The 24,636-nt window shown below is 35.1% G+C and overlaps 2 protein-coding genes across 5 annotated transcripts; both read right to left on the bottom strand.

The window, feature by feature from the left end:
• Positions 1-226: 226 nt before the first annotated feature.
• On the bottom strand, positions 227-10,786 carry LOC122607282 (ribosomal RNA-processing protein 8). Of its 4 annotated transcripts, none has more exons than XM_043780220.1 (11): positions 10,748-10,786; positions 10,270-10,509; positions 10,109-10,170; positions 9,848-9,899; positions 6,286-6,400; positions 6,063-6,157; positions 5,487-5,593; positions 5,293-5,407; positions 4,860-4,904; positions 4,616-4,730; positions 227-529 (listed from the first exon to the last, which is right to left on the bottom strand). In XM_043780220.1, the coding sequence occupies exons 2-10, from the start codon at positions 10,426-10,428 to the stop codon at positions 4,662-4,664; spliced, it is 819 nt and encodes a 272-aa protein (XP_043636155.1). In that variant the 5' UTR covers positions 10,429-10,509; positions 10,748-10,786; the 3' UTR covers positions 227-529; positions 4,616-4,661. The 4 variants fall into 4 exon arrangements, with proteins under 4 accessions (XP_043636155.1, XP_043636156.1, XP_043636157.1 ...); XM_043780221.1 differs by lacking the exon at positions 227-529 and adding an exon at positions 4,376-4,497; XM_043780222.1 differs by lacking the exon at positions 227-529 and having other exon boundaries at positions 4,376-4,730.
• Positions 10,787-17,689: 6,903 nt separating this feature from the next.
• Positions 17,690-18,460, bottom strand: LOC122608984. The gene has a single exon (XM_043782048.1). The coding sequence runs from the start codon at positions 18,458-18,460 to the stop codon at positions 17,690-17,692; it is 771 nt and encodes a 256-aa protein (XP_043637983.1).
• Between the last annotated feature and the right edge of the window lie 6,176 nt (positions 18,461-24,636).

Here is a 24,636-nt window from a genome sequence, read left to right as displayed (position 1 = left end):
GACTTTTAACCACTGCATGAATAATTAAGTTGCCCCAGAGCCCATGAAACATAATCCACCTGCCAATCAACGAGTATACTGTGTCTGTATCCACACTTTATATCTCAAGATTCCCTAGTAGAAATTCAATCACATTGGTAAAGATACTAATACTACAATAGAAAACCCAAAATCTTAACAGAAAAAAAAAAAAAGCAAAGACACAGGCGATTAACTCCATCTTTTTAAATGTCAATTGAGATACTCTCATCAAAAATGTGTTCGTCTCAAAGATAAACCTCATAATAGATACGGTTTCACTTTCAAGAACATATGATGCATATGTTAAGAGCAGACAAGAAAAGAAATCGTGTTTTCATATTACATTTCTCCAAACCCTATCTCAGGCAATTAACTCTCAAAATTCACCAATACAAACAAAAAGTTGTAGGAGTATAACAGCATATGTTGCCATCTGTAATAAGGCATCCATCAAACGTTTAGAACTCTCCTTTTTGTAATGGCGCTTCGAAAACCTAATGCTTCATACCTGCAACAGATTGTATTTGTTAGGGTACCAATGAAAAGCGTTAATTACGTCAAAGAACTTCATTGCATGAATCATTAATTTTCACGACACGTGAAATATTAAACTTAATAAACCAAATGCTTGTATCGATACAAAACTACTAAAAACTAAATAATCCACATTCGAGAGATTAGTCAACTCTCTCACAGACTACTTTTGAGAGGCGAACCAACTTCCCTAGTTAATAATCAAAATACTAATACTCTTCAACCTAATAATACTACGGCGTTAATACCCTATTTACAGTTAAAGACTCCCTAATAACTCAAAACCCTAACTTATTGATAAGTAATTAAATAAATAACAAATATAACAAAGTAATAATAGAAGACACTTAAACCCTTTGACTTCCTGGGTCGTATCAATACTCCGGCCCCCAAACAACACCTTGTCCTCAAGGTGTTGCTTTATATATTTGCCTCGAGTAATTTCAGGATCCCATGGATTGTCGTCCTCATAATAAACTTCACTTGCGACCCCTTTGTGATACAATCCAAATGCTATCGATATAAAACTAAAAGAAAGATCAATATTTGATACATCGATCAACTCTCCAACAGCTTACTTTTGAGTGGTAAACCAACTCTCCTAATTTATAACCAAAATACCAATATAATCCACACAATTCATAATACAATCATAAAGCCGTATATATAGATAACCCTTAACCTGTTCCATAAGATTTTACCTAGTTAAATAAGATTTTCCTAACTATAAAGTAAATACTTTCCTAATTAACAATTAAATAAAAAATGTAAATATAATAATATGAAGACTATCACTTTGCAACCAAATTTCTTCACTAGTAACTCTTGTTTGTGATTCTCAAAAGCAACATTTGTTGAACAATGTTTCTGAGTTTATGTTGTTTTTGTCACAGGTGAACAGCCCGGAAGCATTTTATCAGAAAACTGCATGATAGAATCATATTTGTTTTGCTTTAGAACAGAGCTACCATGTACACCTCAACACTCTTCTTTGAATCACATTTCTTCTTTAAGCTCCTTGCTACTTTCTTTAGGGTCTGACTGTGTAGAATTTGTATCTCCAGCATATTCCATGTCTCCAATACCAGGCACTAAAGCAGCTTTGAACAGTTCCTTTTTAACACCAAAAGCAGCTTTGTTCTGTATCCAATTGATGTGATACAGGCAAGATTTACACAGCAAAAGAATGTAAGATAGAACAATAGCCGAAAAAAGTCGGCTGTTATATTAGATAGGTAGATAAATATTGAGTTCGAGCTCAGCAAGCTCTGGTTTGAGTCCAGCAACTCCGTTCACAAGAACCTAAATAATCTCCACGCCAGAACTTAAGGCACGCAGGCCTTATTTAAACATAACCAATACTTCACCTAGCTTGTTCACCAACTCACTAATAATAATTATTATTATTATCACTTAACCCCTCTGACCCCATTCAGCCCTTAAACCCCTGGACCCATTAGGCCCATCTTGTTCATGTGACCCCAATAAGAGATTTGAGTATAAGGTGTTGGTTTGAACCAAATGTTATTCCGGATCCCATGTGTAATGTTGACTGTTGTTAATCATAGTAATGCACCAGAATAGAACCCACTATAGCATTGCTTCCAGTGCTGAATTTGAACTCATACAATGATGCATTCTGCTGATGTGAAATAAATCCAACCCAAGAAACATCATATAGTTAGATTGAATCCTCATGAAAGGCCGTCTGCCATCTCCTTACTTATATGAACAAGAGACCCTTATGAGGAATTATTGCTCGACCCAACTTGGATCTTTGGGAACTTTTTTTATCTGTCCAATTTCCAAAGCAACCTCATCACCACTTCCACCACAAGTACTCTGATTAACTCTGTGATTCAGACCACCAACATCAATGTCGTGATATTCACTCTAATGCACATAGTACGTTGGCATGACATATTTTTGTTTTGTCGCGATCTCAAAATTAGAACTCGTGACCCTTGAAATTGAAGACACGCATCGGGAACTGGAACAGATGTGGATACAGGCAGTGTAACACCTGTAACACCAGTTGTTGCGGAGGCTGAACCCTCTCCGCCAGTTTATCAATGACCCCTCGCATAGTCACCAAAGCTAATTCTATCTTTTCAAACCTACCCCAAGGTAGTAGCCTAAAACTTCTTGTGTCCCCATTGAAACTGCACAAAAGCAATCCTAAACTGCTGAAAACAAAACTACTAAAAATACCCCCATTAACCACATCGACTATCTTGCGTGACCCCATATGAAAAATACCCACATATTGCAAAATCAAGATCTTCGATATCAATTGATACAAACCAAATGCTTGTATCAAAACAAAAATACTAAAAAATAGATAATATTTAAGACATCGATCAACTCTCCCCCACTCTACTTTTGAGAGGTAAACCAACTCTCCTAAATAATCAAATTACCAATAATATTCAATTCAACCTAATATTATGACAGTGAAAAAAGACTTCCTAATAACTCAAAACCCTAACTTAGCAAACAAGTAATTAAACAATGAATATTAAAGTATAAAGACACTTAACCCCTTGACTGACTTTCGATTAACAGAAAACTCACCTTTAACATTAACTTTTCAAACTTGCACTCAAGTTTGCCAAAGTGCAATAAAAACTAGTTTCCGAATAAAAAGACACTTAACCCCTTGACTGACTTTCGATTAACAGAAAACTCACCTTTAACATTAACTTTTCAAACTTGCATTCAAGTTTCCCAAGGTGCAATAAAAACTAGTTTCCGATGCCAAAGAATTCGCAACCACCTCAATAGATTTCACCTTTACAAAGAAAAATGCTCATCAACGAAGAAGAGTTTATTGAAAGAATTGGTGTTTTTGAGTTTCATTTAAAGTTTTTATAAATTTTTGGAAGAACAGTAATATTTTTGAAACGGGTTGCAAAAAAAGCTAGTCAAAGAGTGTTTACAAAAGTAGTAATCCCGAGTTTGAAACCAGGTTATGACACTTTTTAGAAGCCGAGTTTGGGAAATCCGAGTGATGGCGCATGCTTTATACTTTTTCGGGCTTAGGATGATTGGGTATCGTGAATTTGTTGGTTGTTGAAGAAGCTTTGATTATCAATTCAAGCATGGACATAATTGTTACATAAATGTGGTAATGGAAATAAAAAAGACGACAATGTATGTGTATGATAGACTAATACGTTATGTTATGCTACGGGGTCACGGGATGACATCAAAAGAGATAAATTACAAAATCTAATAGTCTCTTTCGAGGGACAAAGATGAGGATAGTTCAAATCTCCTATGAAGATGCATTAAAATGGCTCAGTAGAAAAAGTAGAGACAATGAGGACAATAAGTTAGATCTCAAATAATTTTCATTTCATTCTCATCCTCATGTATATACATTAACATGATGAAATTATGCAAGGATACTTTTGGCAGAAATAGAAATCACTTACAAGATTGTTTTAAATCTCACCAAAAGTCGATTTGGATTCAAAGAATTCAGGATAGACAAAATAGTTATTTTAAATGAAAAAAATATTTTGTAACCCTTGTGGGTTTGAACAAGCTTACAACAATTAATTCAACTAAACGAACAAATTTAATTTGTTCGCGTACACTTGTTTGGAAACTGTATATGCACAGTTCGTCAAACATTCAATTCGTTAATAATCCTGGTTCTAAATATAACTTCAGTTTTAGTTACATCTAGAAGTCAGATCTTTTTCAAAAGTAATTGTGTGCAAGCTATTTCACTTACCAGACTTGAAATGTTTATATCAGATCTTAAAACTCGACTTAAAAGATACATTAGGGTTGTGCTCCAGTAAGACAAACATTTCAAAAAATATATAGTAGTAAATTTTGGCCCATTGGATTTGATCTACATAATTGACCCGTTATTTTTAGGCTAACAACCTTCACGGGATTAACACTCCATATCAGCCTTGCAAAGGTAAACTGGTCAAATTGCAAAAGCTATATAATGATTAAATTAAGCAAACACCTAGGCTCTACACAAAATGAGCCAAGTCAAATTGTTCAGTCATAAGAAACACATCAACTAAGCATTACTCACCATTGGAAAATAATGAAAATGTAACCATTAAACACATGTGATGAGCTCAACGACGCTTGTACAAGCATGGCTTCAGTTCAGGCCATTGAATCTCCTTGCTAGAATTCTTCTTTGGCTGCAAAAAAAAAAAAGCATAGAAGATAAAACAGAAAATTAACTGACTGCCCTTTCATAATGAACCAATCTGCTAGCGGCTCAATTCAAAAAAAGGTACAATAATAAAGAGGTAAACAAGTTGTCTAACCTTTTTCCGGAAATATAGAAGTATGAACATTTTATTTGAAAAATCCTGCATTTTGAGACAAATAGCATTAGTATGGAACATTGCCAATAACAAGTTCGAGCCATAATCGAGCTGAGCTTGAGCTTGCATGTTAAAGCTCGTCAAACTATTGAGCGGAGCTCAAGCCTATTCAAAGTTTATCGCCGAACTAGCCCTAACAAGCTCTAGCTACTCGAGCCCTATCAAGCTCGATCAGGTTGAACCACAAACACTTGGATTAACAATACCATGGTTGACTTTCAACCATCTGAACAGTTAGGCTCATCTGACTCTGACCCATACCTTTTTGACTATTTTGTATATCCCCAATTCAGATAGAGTAGAACAAAACCCAAATCAATCCATTCATTAGTAAATGGGTCGAAATTGAAACCTCTAGAAAAGATGAACAAACCTTTGATACAGAGGTAAATCCTAGTTGACATACAGCTTCAACAAATCTATCTGGATCTGCTCCTCCATTGGTGGGATCAAATCTACTCTTCACTTCTGCTATCAAAAGCCAACCACTGTGACAGAACTATAACTTAACATGCTACACTAAATCATGGATAATGACTAAGAAATTTCATTTATTTGTAAAGATACCTTGGTTTAAGTACTCTGTATGCTTCTTGAATAAAATTCGGGAAGTTGGTGCCCATCAGTGAAAGGCAGAAGACAGCAACATCTATTGATGAAGAATCAAGGGGTGTCTGCAAGTTTACAGATATACATGTGCGCCTCATGGTTAACAGGGGTTTTCCAGGTCTGTGCCCATCAGGACGTGCATTTTAAAACTTATAATGTGATCACAATCATATCATCAGCGGTAACAACAGATGCTACATGAGATAGTGTTTGGACATAACTCTGCTGTTTGATGTTGCAACAATATGTTGTTTAAATGTAGGGTGATATCGGACACATGAAAAATATTCGACAAAAGACTGAAACAACACATTCTTATGCAAAATGTTTAATTTTTCTTATTAAACTGATTATCTGACCTCTAATGGGATAAAACTAAAGCATAGTCTCTTTGTCCAAACATATAAAATTGACCATTATGCCTTCAAGACACGATAATTATAAGTCAACTTTATAACAAACATCTGCACATACCTTACCAAGTGATATTTATGAAGTTTTCAGAGTTTTGACGCTTTCAAATAAAAGACTTACATTTGACATGTCACAAGCGATCACTGAAGGATCGTTTGAGACAAGGTCTATGGAATAGACCTTATTCTTTACACCTTTTGACAAACGAGCATCACCTGTTATACAAGAACATCATCATTTGGATTATTGACTAAATAAATACTCTGGATATTAAACATTTAACACTATATATGTGTGTGTGTATATATATCACAAATATGTAAATGTTTTACCACAATCTTACCACAACCAAAATCAGCCACAACTAATGACGAGTTGTGATCCTTTAGCCACTTCATGATGATATTAACCGGCTGTTCAGGCCAACGTGACATTTGCTCTTGATATCCTGTATGATACTGGCCAGATGGGTTCAGATATTAGTTGTATAGAGTTGGCTAACTTATTGAATTAATGAATTAATCAGGCAATGTCTTTTCTCTAAAAGGTCCAGCATTTTAAAAATTAAGATAAATAAATAACTGATGTGTATCAAGGCAGAATCCAAGCTAATAATTGAGTAAAACGAACGAATGACACGACTAAAACCAACCGAAGTAGGCTAATAATTAGGCCTGGCAAAATGGGCGGGTCGGGTGGGTTTGGCCAACGGATCAAAATGGGTGCAGGTTGAAACGCGTGCGGGTCTAAGCGGGTCATTTTAGGAATGTGGGTCAAATGGGTACAGGCCGGGTGCGGGTCAACCAGCATATTTTTTTTACAAACCAAATTTAACAGCCAAGACTAACCGTGACAAAACCTAAACACAAATTGAAAAGTAACTTGATTTATTTGATAATTTACTTCTTTTTAGTATCTTAATTGAATTAAATTGACACTGAAAATATATATAGTACTGAATAGTGAAAACTCTACATGTATATATATATATCATATATGTCTTTCATGAAAAGAATAAAGAAATAATAAATAGTACATATATTTTGAGATGCACTTTAAGACCACCTATCCCACACTTTCATTTCTTATGTATACGGTATACTCACATTTTTCCATATTAGTTTCTCTCTCTGTATTTATATCTATACATTTATATAATACATATATATCTTCATCTTCCCTGATTCACCATGGACCAACATCTCCGACGACATCACTGAAGACCCACACAAGGAAATTAAGTCTTGCCTAAATTACCCAGTTAGACCCGTTCTATCATTCCAAGGGTGCCCATATATACCCAGATCACTGAAAAGGTTACCCAAACTTACCCAAATTTTCTTGTTTGGGTAAGTTTTGCCAGGCCTACTAACAATAAGATAACCTGGATTCGAGCTCCAGCAACTCCTAAACAGGATTAGAGTTCCAGCAACTCCTAATTGTTCTAAAAAACACATGTAACTCACTCCATAACAATACGCTGGCCTATGGCCCTATTTACCATTTTAACCAAGTTGTCTAACCCTAAACTTGGTCCACAAGAAAATACTAAAAGTAACAAACTACAATAAACTATTAAGAAAAGAACATTTAAACCCCTTGACTTATTGTAGAGCCTAGCAATCTTCTGTAACTCTGGTTCATATCATTATTCCCGCCCCCAAAAACACCTTGTCCTCAAGGCTCAAGGCGTTGCTTTGAAAAGTTGCCTCAGTTAATTCCCGGATCCCATGGGTAGTCATCCCCAAATGAACTTCTCTTCTAACGCCTTTGCAGCCAAAAGTCTCTTGTTATTAATGCTCGACAAAAACTGTTGCAACATGTTTGTTTATCCATGTGACCAGCACTAAAGCAATTGATTAGAAAACGTTACTACATAATCATACTTGTCATGAACATCTCCTAGATTACCATAGTCTTCACTTATATCTTCCACCACCAACACCGGTTTAACCACCACTATGGTTTCTTCCTTGAGCTACTCGCTGATTTCTTGACTATCTGATTTTGTATCTTCATTGACATCCACATCTTCAACACCAACACTAAAAGCAACTTTGTTCTCCTCTTTTTTTGAATCAAACTCCAAATCATTTTATAAAAAGAAGTAGGATCAAAAGGAGAGAAAAAATCTTGCAAGCAATGAGAATTAATTTTTAAAGCCAACGACATCACATCTTTCAACTTAGAGCAGCTATATTGATGCCATTCAACATATATTTCCTTCATTTAAGGTTCGAAACCATAGATGAATAGGAATATAGCGTAGATTTCAGAAATTTCTTCCAGATTTTTAACTTGATCGAATAAGATTTGAAATGAAACGCAATATTCTTTAACAGTACCTTCTTGGCTAATTGCCATAATCTTCTCCAGCCGGCTGATTTTTTTTCCGGATAAACAGTAGTGCAAGTACGCACGATAGACGGATTTTTTATAAGAAAAGAAAATCACTAACACAGGTTGCAAGAAGGATGGATGTGATAGCAATTGAAGTGTATCAAGGCAGAATACAAGCAATAATAGAGTAAAAACAAATGAATGACACAATTAAAACCAACCGAAGTAGGCTATTAATTAAAGACAATCTGGATTCGAGCTCCAGTGACTCCTAAACTGGATTAGAGTTCCAGCAACTCCAAATTGTTCTAGAAACCAAATATAACTCACTCCAAATTGTCTAACCCTAAATTGGTGCACAAGAAAATACTAGAAGTAACAATAAACTGGAGTATTAAGAAAATAACATTTAGGCCCCTTGACTTATTGTAACTTCCGGCTCATATCAATAACTTGAAGGAAATGGTTCAAACTAGTCATATCAATAACTTGAAGGAAATGGATCAATAACTTGCGCCAAAGAGGTCAAAAATATCAAAAATCTCCAAGAGAGTACTGCTAAAAGTACATTACCTCCTGAATCATATTTCTAAAAGTAGGTTTAAGCTTTACTAATAAACTCATGTAATCATATTTGGGACACCAACTAGTCATATAACCATTTGGACAAAAAAGTATTAAACCCATACAAAAAATTAGATGTTTCTACCCGCACCTGTTTCAACCTGTTACCAACCTGCCCACCTGACTACTATGCCACCACTAGTTTAGACTACAGGTCCATTGTTCAGCTCAAAAAATATTGCTAATCTAACAAAAAGTTATCACATGCTCTTTGTTTGGTGCAAGTTTAGTTAGAGCCATTACATAGCAAGATAATTGTTGTCTTGATGTACTTGTCATTTTGTCAATGTTTAACATGAATTTAAAGTGTCTAAGTTCGGAAATCATATCATATGCACTCGTAAACAAACGAGTGTTGTCAAAGGCGAGCGCCTCATGCGCCTAGGCGCAAAAGGCGGGCGAGGCGCACCTCCAACGCCTGAAACCCTAGGCCCAAGTCGACTATGAAAAGGAGGTCAACTGTGGCGGTCAACGGCGGTCAAAATGTCAAATGGGTCAAGATTTGACCAAATCATTCAAGATCCGGCCAAATCGTGGCTAGATCTAATGTTTTCCGGCCAAAATGAGTGACCATATATATTATTTTTATGTAATAAATTACGTTTTTTTATATATGTTTATTAATAGTCTAATAATTTGACGTTTTTGGTTGAAAAGTTTATATTTTTATAATGATATTTGGTTTTATAAGTGACATTTGATTTTTTTACTATTATTTTTCACTATATATAAATATTTTATTTTTATTTACTTAGTGCGCTTTTATTTTTCCGGGCGTGCGCTTTTTTTGCGCCTCTCGCCTTCGCCCTTTTTGGGGTCTTTGCGCTTTGAGGTCGCCTTCGCTTTTGACAACTATGAAACAAACATTCCAATTTCTATTATTCTCTATGAATCTGGCTTTAAAAAGAATATAAATTTAACCAGGGGACAGCATATCTTACCATGTTAAACAATGACGGGTCCTCTTTAAAGTATTCCAGAGCTTCATCTCCACTGCAAACATATGAAATATCAGGAACCCATTTGACAGTTAATGAATAAAAAAAGCTATCTTCTATAGACCGAAACCTAAGAATACATTCAAACTAAATTAATGTTAACAGTAAGTACCCAAAAAAACTAGCTGAAATGAGATAATAACTATGAAAAATGAAAATAATGAAATATGCTAGAAACATAAAAAGGTAAAGTTTATGGCTTACGAGCAAGTATAAAGTTTCTCGTTAATCATACGAAAATGACCTCCTGCTAACTTGGCTTTCATCTGAAAATGACAAAAAAAATAAATTGAAGATTTCATTAGCTACAATCATATATAAATAACATCATCAATCAACACGCTAAGCATAAAAAAAAGAATTACCTTTTCAAGGTAAGTTAATGGCTTTGAGGAACTTTTCGAAACACCAGAAGTCGAAGGCAGTTGTTTGACAGTCGAACCGGCACTTGAGGGGGCGACTGTTTTTTGACGTTTGTTTCTCTTACGTTTTCGACTGCGCCCACCACCCGCCTCTTGATTCATCCTTGCCTCTTTTAAGTTCTTACTACAACTTTTCAGTTCGTTTGGCGCTTGTATGCTTAGGGTACTCTATAAAGCAGAAAACTTATGAACCGCGTACATTAGAGCCAAGCATTTAGGGCATTATTAAATATTTGTAATCAATAACATAGAAAAACAAAACCACCAAAAAATACAGCATCCCAACATATAAATAAATCAATAATAATAAAGCACTGCCTACATAACCATAGTCGGGAGTACTTACAATTGTAATTAATTATTCCTAATATTTTATAATCTACTATTTTAAGCATAACAATATATAAAAAGAATTACTTACGATATAGGATATATGTTTTGATTTTCAAGTGAAGAACCAGAAGAAAGAAGAAGAAGTCAGGGTCGGCGATATTTTTGTTTTTCCCTAATTTTTTTTCTTTATATACCCAACTTGAATTTAAAAAAAAAAAAGAAAACTGTTTTCATTTATGAGAACGTTTTACTCACAATAAAATTTAAACTTAAAATATCTCAAACTCAAACTATATCATATACCAATTAATTTATTAATAATGGTTTTGGTAAATTTTTAGATTTTGACGTTGTTATTAAATGAAAAAATGTAGTGTAACGAGTAACGACCCATAATTTAAAACATTTTTTTTATCTATTTATTCAAAACTTTTAAATAATCTTTTCAAAGACAATATGTAAAATTTAAAATATAATGCATCCCAAAAGTGATATATTATATATATATATATATATAGGGGGACAATAAAATAAAAACAGTTTTAAAATGAAAACGGTGAGAACACTTAAAAAATATCATTTTGATGCATTAAAAGTTCACAAATCTAACATATTTTCTTGATTTTGATAGGCCAATGTGTTGTTATACACTTAAATAATTATAATTAGTTAAGCACTATGTTAGTTTTATGGACTTTTAATGCATCAAAATGATGTTTTTTAAGTGTTCTCACCGTTCTTATTTTAAGACTGTTTTCACTAGAATGTTACCCTATATATATATATATATAGGGTAACACAATTTTAAAATAAGAACGATGACAACATTTAAAAACATTATTTTGATACATTAAGAGTTCATAAAACTAACATTTTGCATAACTAATTATCATTATTTAAGTGTTTAACAACACATTGATCCGTCAAATTTGAAAAAATCGCGTTTTTTGTTTTGTGCATCCATCTTGGATGCATATTCATCAAAATGATGCATCCAACAAAAAATGTGATTTTTTCGATTTTGACGGATCAATGTGTTGTTAAACACTTAAATAATGATAATTAGTTATGCACTATGTCAGTTTTATGGACTTTTAATGCATCAAAATATAGTTTTTAAGTGTTCTCATTTTAAAAGTATTCTCATTTGATAGCCACCCTATATATATATATATGAGAAAGTGAGTATAGGGCTGTTATGCACCCAATTTGGATGAAAAATCTCTCACATACCAATATTTTAATATTTTGAATAAATGTTTGGTCTCCCATGATTTTTATGGTTTTAAAAAAAAGTATATGAGGGGTTTTTCACCCAACTTAGGTACCTAACAGTCTCATATTCCCTACCCCATATATGTATGTATATATATATATAGACATAGGGGTGAGTTATTTTGAGAACTCTTAAAAAAAAAAAACTCAAGAACCAATCTGGACCACACATTTTTTCCCTCTTTCTCTCTCTTCAATTAAATAATAAAATTCACCCAAATCATTCAAAATGTTCTAACTCACAAACCGTAAATCGTTAGACGAAACAAAAAGCATGAGTAGTCTTAAAATTTCGTCCTCTTTCATTAGAGATCCAATTCGGTATACTTTTGACGACTTTTTAATTTTCGTTTTTTTTTGTAGTTACACATAACTTACACATGGGTAGGTTGAACTTACACATGTGTAGGTTGAACTTACACATGTGTAGGTTGAACAAAAATTATGATTCGGAACGGGTTTCGCCCTTAAGGATATTCATAAACCAAAGCTAGTGGGGGTGATAGGTCATAGAGGGTGATAGGTCATTGGGTGATAGGTCATAGAGGGTGATAGGTCATAGGGGGTGACCAGTGAGGGATGATCTACCTAATGGGCTCCGCCCTTAGCCGCTATGGCTCCGCCATGGACTGACGGGCTCCGTCCTTGGCCACCATGGCTCTGCCATAGATTGATGGGTTCCGCCCTTGACCTTCTTTGTTGTGTACATATGTTCATTTACTAATTTATATCTGAAAACAATGATCCTACACATGTGTAGGATGAACGTGATGGGAAAAAAAATGAAAATTAAAAAGTCATCAAAATTATATCGAATTGGATCTCTAATGAAAGAGGATGAAATTATAAAACTACCCATGTTTTTTGTTTCGTCTAACGATTTATGGTTTGTGAGATAAAGCATTTTAAATGATTTGGGTGAATTTTCTTATTTAATGGAAGAGAGAGAAAATATAAGAAAATGAGAGGTCCACATTGGTTCCTGAGTTTTTTTTTTTTTAAAGTTCTCAAAATAACTTTCCTCTATATACATATATGTATATATATGTATTTATAGTACATGATTTATATATGTATATATATATATGGGCGGGTTATTTATAGTACATGTATTAGCAAAAAGTATAAAAAGTACATGTATAAGTTATTTTACTTTCTTCTTCTTCCACCATGATCATCTCCGACCACCACCATGATCCTCCGGGGCGACCATCCCCGGCGAGACTTACACCTGTGTAAATTATATACACATGTGTAAGTTGTATATAACTTACACATGTGTAAGTCTCGCCGGAGATTGTCGCCGTCGTCGGAGGATCATGGTGGCAGTGGTGGTGGTCCGAGATGGAAGGAAGAAGGAAGTAAGTTAACTTACACATGTACTTTTTGTACTTTTTTTAATGCATGTACTAAATTTTACTTTCTCTTATATATAAAGGGTAACTATCCAGCGAGAACAGGTTTATAATAAGGACGGTGAAAACAGAGGGTAAAAGGGTAATTTTAACATGGGATGGAATTTTTTTAAAATCTTTTTATTTTTCAGTGAAATGTAACCACTTATTATTCTTAATTCTTTATATACGTAACTTCCATGTCAATATATTTAATTGCAAGTAATTTAAACACACCTAAAATTTTTAAATAACAACATTTATATCACTAGTTATTTCATTCTCTTTAATTTTATAAAATAAATTTATGGATGCACAAATTTATAAACTATAAATAATGAATGCACAAGATTATAAATTATAAATTATGGAGGCCTAAGGTTTTACATACACAAATAATAGTGGATGCATCAAATTTACATGCACAATTTTTTCTGATATAAATCATGGATGCATCAAATTTTATATATATATAAAATCTTAAGGCAAACAATTTTACATACACAATTTATCGTATGACAAATAATAGATGCATCAAATTTAAATAATAAATAATGGATACATAACATTTTACATATACATAAACAACGGCAGATGCAACAAATTATATATGTACCTAAATTTTTTAAGGTTATCGATTTTATATACACAACTTTTTATATAAATAAATCATGGATGCACTAATTTTTTTTACATATAAAGGATGAATAATGCACCGAATTTTACAGATAGATGGATATACAATTTAAAGCATCATGCAGTATGAAGTACAACCATTCATGCCAAATTGATAATTAGTTTTATGCCAATGAAAGGAAAAAACCATAACATGGAACATGCATGAAGGTTCATATGGTAATTACTTACTCTTTTTATTTTCTTCCCTTTTATTAAACGGAAGTTTTTATTTTCCAACAATGTCCATTTACTCTTTCTTTAAAATAAAGTTATATTCAATTAATCTCAACTATAGATCATCATATCCCAAGCCCAAAAGTCTTTTTATTTGTTCTTATTTTAATTTGATTCTTATTTGATGGCTCCTCTATATATATATATAGGGGTGAGATATTTTGAGACCACCTCTTATTTTAAGACCAACTAGGACCATTGATTTTTGTACACCATCATCATCTACTATGGTATACAAGACTTTTTTGTAAAAACACTAAGACTTTCCGGCGACGGACCCAACAGAAAATCATGTGTAAGTTAACTTACACATGTATGTGTAAGTTACACATGTATGTGTAAGTTAACTTACACATGATTTTCTGTTGGGTCCGTCGCCGGAAAGTCTTAGTGTTTTTACAAAAAAGTCTTGTATATCGTAGTAGATGATGGTGGTGGTGTGTAAGTTACGAAAATCAATGGTCCTTTTTTGGACTTTTTTTAGTTGGTCTCAAATTATCTTTCCCCTATATATATATGGGGTAGAGATCCTGGAAGAAGGTGTCTTAAGGAGAGAAGGTCCTATGAACCAATCAAAACGCGACATGTGTCAAAATGAAAAAAATACGCGGTGGCATTTTGGTAAATAAATAAAACTTTTCTGAAGTGATCAGCCTGGGTTCCAATCAGCTTGGGTCTTGGTCAGCTTGGGTTCTGATCAGCTTGGTTGGTCAACATAATCAGTTTGGTCAGCTTGGGTCTGGGTCAGGTTGTGTCAGGTTTGGGTCTGTTCAGGTTGGGTCAGCTTGACACAATTTATACATAATCTACACAAATGTAGATTATGGGTTTTGGGTCAGCTTGGGTTTTGATCAGCTTGGTTGGTTAGCTTGGTCAGCCTGGGTTCTGATCAGCTTGGGTCTGGGTCAGCTTGGTTGGTCAGCATAATCAGTTTGGTCAGCTTGGGTCTAGGTCAGGTTGTGTCAGGTTTGGGTCTGTTCAGGTTGGGTCAGCTTGACACAATTTACACATAATCTACACAAACGTAGATTATGGGTTTTGGGTCAGCTTGGGTTCTGGGTTGGGCCAGCTTGGGTCAGGTTTGGGTCAGCATGGGTTTTGATCAGCTTGGTTGGTTAGCTTGGTCAGCCTGGGTTCTGATCAGCTTGGGTCTGGGTCAGCTTGGTTGGTCAGCATAATCAGTTTGGTCAGCTTGGGTCTAGGTCAGGTTGTGTCAGGTTTGGGTCTGTTCAGGTTGGGTCAGCTTGACACAATTTACACATAATCTACACAAACGTAGATTATGGGTTTTGGGTCAGCTTGGGTTCTGGGTTGGGCCAGCTTGGGTCAGGTTTGGGTCAGCATGGGTTCTGATTAGCTTGGTTGGTCAGCATGATCAGTTTGGTCAGATTGGGGTCAGGGTCTGATTGGGTCAGGTTGGGGTTAAGTTGGGTCAGGTTTGGTTAGCTTGGGGTTGGGTCAGCTTGAGGTTGGGTTGGGTCAGCTTGGGGTTGGGTTGGGTCAGCTTGGGGTCTGGGTCAAGTTGGGTCAGCTTAGTTAGCTTGGGTTGGGTCAGGTTGACACAATCTACACAAATGTAGATTATGGGTTTTGGGTCAGGTTGGGGTTAGCTTGGGTCAGCTTGGGGTTGGGTTAGGTCAGCTTGGGGTCTGGTTCAGGTTGGGTCAGCTTGGTTAGCTTGGGTTGGGTCAGCTTGACACAATCTACACAAATGTAAATTAATCTACACAAATGTAGATAATGGGGTTTGGATCAACTTAAGGTTGGATTGGGTCAGCTTGGGGTCTGGGTCAAGTTGGGTCAGCTTGGTTAGCTTGGGTTAGGTCAGCTTCACACAAAACTACATATAATCTACACAAATGTAGATCCCAAGCTGACCCAGATTCCAGGCTGACCAAGCTGACCCATAACCTAGGCTGACCAATCTGACCTAACCAAGCTGATCAGAAACCAAGTTGATTAGAACCCAAGCTAACCCAGAACCCAAACTGACCAACCAAGCTGACCAAGCTTACCCAACCAAGTTGACAAACCAAGCTGATCATAACCCAAGCTGACCCAGACCCAGGGTGATCCAGAACCAGGCTGACAAAAGTTTGATTTATTTACAAAAATGCCACCGTGTTTTTTTTAAATCCTTATGTCACGTTCTGATTGGTTCATAAGATCTTCTCTCCCTTCTCTCCTTAAGACACCTTCTTATTTGATCTCTCTCCTATATATATATGTCAAAAAGATCCAATTGTAGTTATTACGGGCGCACATGAGTACCAAAAGAACAAGGGTAAGATATATCACTAACTCATGATTACAAATAAGCTCGATGATATTATATCCTCTAAGATAAACTTCTGCACCGCCAGACTTCTAGTCAATCTTCTTCTTGTCTCGATATGTTAGGGTTGCCTATAAAAATGAGAACACCTAAACAATAAGTGAATGCTTAGTGAGTATATCCATACATTTACATACATGTCATGTCAACCACATCTCATATTACATCATGTTAGAAACGTTAAAGCCAACCGGGTCTTATATAACGTCCTAATTGAAACTTTAATAATAATATACATACTCCGTAAAAATTATTGGCCAAACACCATATGATAACAAGAAGGGCTAGCTAACTTAAGAGTTCACCATATGATGTTAGAAGCATCATCATAGCAACTCTTATATTAAAAACACTTAAGGTTCTTACGTAAGAATCATACTGACTAAAAACTTCTTATAGTAAAACTCTAAATAAATAACAAGTGTAATTAAAATCTTACCTCAAATTTAGGAGAGAAGAGTTTAAGGATTTGTTACAATATTTCTAGCTCTTGATCTCATTTTCTTCCTTTGGAATAACATACCATCCAAACCAATCACTTTAATTTCTTGCCAAATAATATTGGTTGTTATTATGATTACTATAATCTCAAGTATCCTTGTTAATAGTATTAAGATAGGAATTTATAGATATTTTTCTTAGTAATTCTTTGATATAGAATTCGAAAGGTACCCATTATAAAAAAGGCTAGTATCAATCTTAATGTCAAGCCACGTACATATCTAAATTAGATATAGGTTTAATGAGTAATTCATCTGTAATTCAACTAGTACCTTTAATATCACATCAAAGTGCCACGTAGTTTTTTTTTTTAACAGCATAAAGGAATATATATATATATATGATCGCTAGCAAGTTACTAGAGATTAAATGTACATACAATCAAGAAATACAACGATTACAATTCTCGATTCTAAGCAAACGGCCCATTGCCCGGGTGAAAATATATAAAGCAACCTACATTTCACTAACGACGTACCTCTTAAGCAAATAAGCATGGATTTTTCAGGCAATCATCCCATCTCATGTGCGCTTTCTTATAACTGGAGCTGTACCATTAAAAAGAGGACATGATAATAGAGTCGACTAAGACATTATATTTTTTCTTTGCTGGTTAAAAAACAGCTTCATTTCTAAATCTCCATATGTACCACCATGCTGCATAGGTGACGGTGGTGATGATATCTTTCACCTTCTTCTGAGCTTTCAAAGTTTTTATGTGTTCGAGTAAATCAACACCCGACAATTGGTATGGTAAATTGTAGTCCAACCATTTAGAAAGTGATGTCCAGACTTTCTTTGCAATTCTGCAGTCCGACATAGTATGAGTAATAGTCTCAATACCATTAAAACACATTGGGCAAACAAGAGAATTATTAACGACACCACAAAACCAAAGATTAAAACGAGTTGGGAGCCTTTCCTTCAACAATCTCCAAACATGAATATTAACCTTACGGGGGACATTTTTGTTCCACCTAGTGGCCATATAATGCAAGGGCAGCTTAACTTTATGGAGGTACTTAGGAAGACCATTAACCTGAAAAGAATCCATTGACCGAAAGTTCCAAGTCCAACTGTCTAAGGTATTGACAATCGTGACATTGGCGATCCTTTCACATAATTGATTCAACTGCTCACCTTCTGACCCTCCCCTTAAAGGTCGCCTCCAATTCCATGTACATCTCGACCCGTTCCATCTATCTTTTACAACCACATGTTCGTTCATTTCAAAACTGAATAATCTTGGGAATTTGGTTGCAAGTGTAGCATCCTCCAACCAAATATCATTCCAAAATGAGGTATCACCACCATCACCGATCTTTCTTTTAGTAACAGAAAAAGGAACTATATCTTCATTGTGAAGTGTAGTTACCAACTTCATTATCTTATGCCACAGTTCTGATTGATCAGCACTGTTGGATTGATACCGTGCGAAATTTCGAGATGGATATAAATTTTTTATGATTCTGACCCAAAAAGAATCTGGAGAGTTATGAATTCTCCACCTCCATTTATATAGAAGTGCCATGTTAAACGACTTTAAGCTACCGAAACCAAAACCACCATCGCAAGAACCATATCCCATTTGACCCAATGTATGTTCTGTTGAGTCCCCCCAAAAAAAATTAGATCTCATCATCTACAACTTGTGACATATGGCAGCAGGCATAGGAAATAAAGAGAGGGAGGGCACCAAGCACGGAAGTAACCAAAATTGCCCTACCTCCAATCGATAATAGTTTTGCTCTCCATTTAGACAATCTTTTACTGAACTTATCAAGAACTGGTTGCCACAAATTTATACGCGACATATTCCCCCCAATAGGTACCCCAAGGTATATGAAAGGAATTTTCTCACCCTTACACCCCGCGATATCCGCCATCTAATTAAGCTCAACATCTGAAACTCCAATGTCGTACAGCTTGGATTTCATAAGATTAATTTGCTAGCCTGAAGTTAAATAGAAACAGTTAAACAAATCTATTATATGAATAAAGTTAGTACGCGTCCACTCTCCCAACACCACCACATCGTCAGCATATATCAAATGAGAAAGATTGATATCGCCGATATTTAATCCCTTGATCTTGTTCACAGATTTTGCATTTTCCATAGCTACGTGAAATCCTTCCATCGCTAATATAAAAAGAAAAGGTGCTAGAGGATCGCCCTGACGCAGCCCATGACCTAACTCAAATTCCAATGTCGGACTACCATTAAGGATCAGAATGGATGACCGCGCTGATTTTAAACATGATTTGATCTATTTTAAGCTTTTGCTCCCGAAGCCCATAAGCTTAAGAACAGACAAAAGGTACTCCCAACTGAGTGTGTCGTAAGCTTTAGCAATGTCAACCTTGAAAATCATGGCTTTTTTTCTTTTTGGACACGTGAACAATTTCATTCACACCATAGGGCCATCCAGAATCTAGCGATTTTTGATGAACGCTGATTGGGCCGGGTCAACTAACTCATGGATCACTAGAGAAATACGGGAAGCAAGAATCCTGGCAATAATTTTATAAATAACTCCAATGAGACTAATCGGACGAAAATCATTTACTGTAAGAGGTGACTCCGTCTTAGGGATAAGTGTTATGAACGATGAATTGCAACCAACAGGGATGCAACCAAATAAAAGAGTTCCATAATGTCACGTAGTTATTATATGTATTATATCCGTTAGCCATTGAGGGTCCTACTATAAATTTGCCACATATCGATATTTCTTATATTTATTTTATCGATATAACTATTTGACTTATTTATTTATTAATGTTTTAAAATTTAGGGTGTTACAGGTAGCAAAGTGAATATATGGTTTTCAATTTGGAAAATGTGCAGATAGTTTATTACAAAAGGTGAGTTTAGGATATGTTATCTAAAACGGATTCACGTTAGAGAACCTTTTCACCAATACTTTGTAGGAGAAAAAAAATGTCTAATAATATGTTCAAAGACATAACAATATATCAAGAGAGAACTCTGTCCTCTTATACTCGAATGTGGGTCTCCCCAAATCCAAACTCTCACAGAGAAACTTCCTTACCACTAGGCTGAAAACCAAAAAATCGGTGTATAAGAGTTAGGTTACAACTTCTAATTTTTCATTACTCGCGGTTAGCCGAAACGAACTGAATTTTGAAATATGCCTACACATAATCATATATATAGTATGGGGTGGGTTATTTTAGGACCATTCTTAAATTAGGACAATTAGGATCAAATCTTAACCATTCATTTTTTTTCTCTCCTCAAATTTAAATTCCGTTGTTCAGAATCCGACGACATTTCCGGCGAGAACCAGTTTCGTTTTCGGGTGGATATGTTCCGGGCGTTATCCTCATCCATTCTAAAGGGGTTGTCTTCGGACGCATATGAGAATGGTGTGGATTGTATGGACGATGATCCAGGATATGCTGCGGTTTGATACAATACGGGTGTAGCCCTTGCTGCTGGAGCCCTGGCTCGGGTGGTCGGAGATGATGGTGGTGGCGATGGTTGTCTCGCTGGAGAAGAAGGAGGTGGTAGCTGGAGATGAAGGTGGTGGCTGGAGATGAAGGTGGTGGGCGGAGAGGAAGGGGGAGGGAGGAAAGAGGGTGAGAAAAAAAAATGAGTGGTTGAAATTTGAGGAGAGAGAAAAAAATGAATGGTTGTGATTTGATCCTAATGGTAATAATTTAATGATGGTCCTAAAATAACTTTTTCCTATAGAGTATAGATACATATATGTGTTAAATGATTATATCGTTTACATATTTATTTAGCTAATTTTTACATTTGTTGCTTATAATTATAACAATTTACATACTTTCTTCTGCAACTATGATTAACTTCAAATTTTTTAAGTAACTTTTTATATATTACCACACATTTTTAAGAAAATTTGTTAACTTGGTTCAAAATATAAATCAAAGTTATTAGTAATATCAAGTACTCCCTTTATCCCATTAAAAGTGTTTCGTTGTTAATTTTCAAAGTCTATATTTTGTAAGTTTGACCGTAAATATTTTTTATTAGATTATATAATACTTGATGAAAGTTATACCCAATGAAACACATCTAAACCTCGATCAATTCATATAACTTTCATCAAATATTATGTAACACAAACAAAATTATTTTTGGTCAAAGTTACAATAGAAAGACTTTGAAAATTCAAAACTGGACACTTTTAATGGGACGGAGGGAGTAGTAAATATAATTTTTAGATAAGCCAGGTGCCGAAACATCTCCAGACCCCTCTTTTCTTTTCCTAGACCTATGACCCTCTCTTGGCGACCTATGCGGGCGTGGGGAAGGCACAACTCGGTGTTGAGTAGCCATACACTCGTCTAAATACTCTCTGTAAATCCTGAGATCAGGATTATCTAATGGCACCTGGCGAAGCAGAGGTTCAGGAATAGGCATGAAATCAATGGATTCAATCCTGTCATTGGTATATACACTACGGAAGCTTGAAATGAATGCACGTCTTGAGGCGGGAAATCGTTGGATGTTGTCGTTGACAAAGTGCTCCAAAATGACAGACAAGAAACAGATAAAAGAAATGTATTTCTTGTTGGCCGTGAACTTTCCATTTACTTGAAGTCGGAGATGATCAAATGCAATTGCAGAAAAGTCCAGATGTACATCGAAAGCAATTCCAAAGAGATATGCAAGTGTGGCCTTTGTGAAATCATCCTGACCTTTGCGGGATGGTGACAAGCAGTTGTTGATGATGGAGCAAAGTGTGTGCCATAATGGGTGAAAGTTCTTCTTTCTAATGTTACTAATTGCAGAAATTTCTCCATCATAACCTAAATCATGAACTCGATGCAGCATCTCAAATGTTGGTGGCGTTTCCACAAAACTTGTTTCTCCCGATCTTGAATCAGCAGTAGGAAATTGTAAAATAGTACAGAAATCATTGAGATTGAATGTAAATTGCTGAGAAGCACCATCTGTAGTTTGAAGAGAGAAACAGAAGAATGGACTTGCTCTTCCTCTTGCGGGAACGAATTCGATGGTTCGCCACATTTGAAACAGTAGTTCTTCTTCAATGCCTTCGGCGGTGATGGTGAAAACATTAAACATTGGGTGATATGTAAGCATAACCGGGATAATTCCATATGGACATGTGAACGGAATCATAAGACGAAAATTATTTGTCATTTGTTCCGTAGCACCATCTTGAAGAAACTCCATTCTGAAATTAACAAGAATACGAATGGGAAAATTGTTTCCAAGGTTAATTTATTCACAAATGATTCATCTTACACTATTTATTCACAAAAGATGTAAAGGTAGTACATCAAGGCGTTCGATACCTTACTTCTTAAGGAAAAGCAATGTAAGATAGTGAAAAGTTCAGTTTATTGAGATAGAAAGTAAAATAAAATGATCATACACCCTGTTTTACAGAAGATGCAAAGACAGTACATCAAGGTGTTCAATGTCTTGCTTCTAAAGAAAACCCGATGTATGATAAATGGACAAAAGAATGTTTTGAAAGATATGAATGATTATACAACCTTTTTCACAAAAGATGTAAAGGTAGTACATCAAGGCTTTCAATACCTTACTTCTTAGATCAAAAAGATGTATAATCAAAAATAAGCAAGAAGAAATGTGGCAACCAATATGTGTGAACTCAGATAGATTTATGAACATTAGATTGATCAAAAATGAAATGATGAGAGAACACAATGATGTGAATATGGTGAAATCTTATTAAGAATAAGATATGATTATGAAAAATTATTTTTATTGTGAAGTCTAGAATAAATATAAATCTTTAAGTAATTTGAAAGATTGATATATGTTTAGAAAATTTTGGACAGAGTAACATTTCATAAAAATGAATATTTTAAGAACCAATACCGGTATGATACACCGGTATTTTGCAAAGCATCAAGATATCAAATAAATACTTGATATTGATGCACTTGCGAAGATAGATAATCCATATAATACAGACAGAGCACGATATAAGCAGTTAAGCAATCATAAATGATAAATACACATGTAAAGCAATTATTGCACATAGAATAATCACATAACAGTTAAGCATAAAGTCAATCAGAAATGAAATAGGAAAAATAAGATACTAGAGTACGCGACTAATATAAATGAAACAAGAAGAACACGTAAGAGTTAAGTAATCACCCCTGGGAAAAATAAAATCATGAAAAACTGTGAAAACCGGTAATAAAGTATCAAAAGATATGAAAACCGGTTTTACAGTATCAAAAGATATGAAAACCGGTATTATTGTATCAAAAGATATGAAAACCGGTATTACAATATCAAAAGATATGAAAACCGGTATTACAGTCTCAAAAGATATGAAAACCGGTATTACAATACCAAAAGATATGAAAACCGATACTACAGTATCAAAAGATATGAAAACCGGTAATATAGGTTTGAAATACAGAAACCCAGTAATATAAAGTACAAAGAAATGAAAGCCGGTAATAGTGAATGATTATACCTGAAAGTCGGTTTTGCCTGATAGATGAACTAATACCGGGATTCCTTTAATACAAGATATAAAACCGAATTTCGATAAAGTGAACTAATACTGGGATTGAGAGAAAGCCGGTTTTAAAGAAGGAAAGAAAAACTTAGAAATTTTTTTTGGAAAAAGTCAAGTGAGGGTCAAGGAGGGGAATTTATAGCGGTCAAAACCGGGATTTGACCCGGTTTGGTCAAAACCGGTTTTTTTTTTTTTAGGTGACATGAAGTGAAAAATTAAAGGAAATTTAAGGAAATTACTTAAGACAAAAAAATACGGACAAACTCCCCCTAGAAATAATCATACGGCACACAGATGAGAAATCTACAAACTCCCCCTAAAAACATGTAGTCTACCCTTTTTCTCCCTCTCAAACATTGCATATAAGAGCACGTAAGCAGATGGCAAGTGTTTGACCAAGAAAATAAACATAGACAGCATGGGAATAAGGCAGATTAGGTTTGAAGATCAAGCATACCTAACTTAGTGAGCAATTAAGTAAACCGTTGGCGATCCAATGGTTTAGTGAAAAGATCAGCAAGTTGGTAGTCAGTGGGAACAAAGTAGAGTTGGATGTTACCTTTTTCGACATGGTCTTTGATAAAATGATGCTTTGTCCGTGTGTGTTGAACAGGATTGCAAGAGATTGCAATGGCACTTTTGGAGTCACAGTAGACTGGAATTCGATCATATTTGAATCCATAGTCAGAAAGTTGAGTTTTCATCCACAAAACTTGTGAGCAGCAACTTGCAGCAACCACATATTCAGCTTCAGCGGTCGAGGTTGAAACACAAGATTGTTTCTTTGAGGACCAACCAACTAACTTGTCACCTAGAAACTGTATACTCCAGAGGTACTTTTACGGTCTAACTTGCATCCTGCATGGTCTGCATCTGAAAAAGTTATTAATTCGAATCCAGTATCTTTTGGGTACCATAAACCAAGATTTATAGTTCCTTTAAGATACCGAAAGATTCGTTTTACAGCTTGGGCATGACTTTCCATAGGGTTAGCTTGGAAGCGAGCACACATGCAAGTGGCAAACATAATGTCCGG

This window comes from Erigeron canadensis, chromosome 7 (genome assembly GCF_010389155.1).
Source record: "Erigeron canadensis isolate Cc75 chromosome 7, C_canadensis_v1, whole genome shotgun sequence".
Lineage (NCBI taxonomy): Eukaryota > Viridiplantae > Streptophyta > Magnoliopsida > Asterales > Asteraceae > Erigeron > Erigeron canadensis.
Note: the sequence above shows the minus strand (reverse complement) of the source record. Positions and strands in the feature narration are given on the sequence as shown.

Bases quoted from the DNA above. Each gene is read 5' to 3' on its own strand.
- LOC122607282 (XM_043780220.1), bottom strand. From the start codon at position 10,428: ATGAATCAAGAGGCGGGTGGTGGGCGCAGTCGAAAACGTAAGAGAAAC. The intron at 6,401-9,847 runs GTAAGATATGCT...CCATCTGGCCAG, and splicing joins ACCCGTCATTGTTTAACATG to TATCATACAGGATATCAAGA. The intron at 6,158-6,285 runs GTAAGATTGTGG...CTTGTATAACAG, and splicing joins TGTGGCTGATTTTGGTTGTG to GTGATGCTCGTTTGTCAAAA.
- LOC122608984 (XM_043782048.1), bottom strand. From the start codon at position 18,460: ATGAAGTTGGTAACTACACTTCACAATGAAGATATAGTTCCTTTTTCT.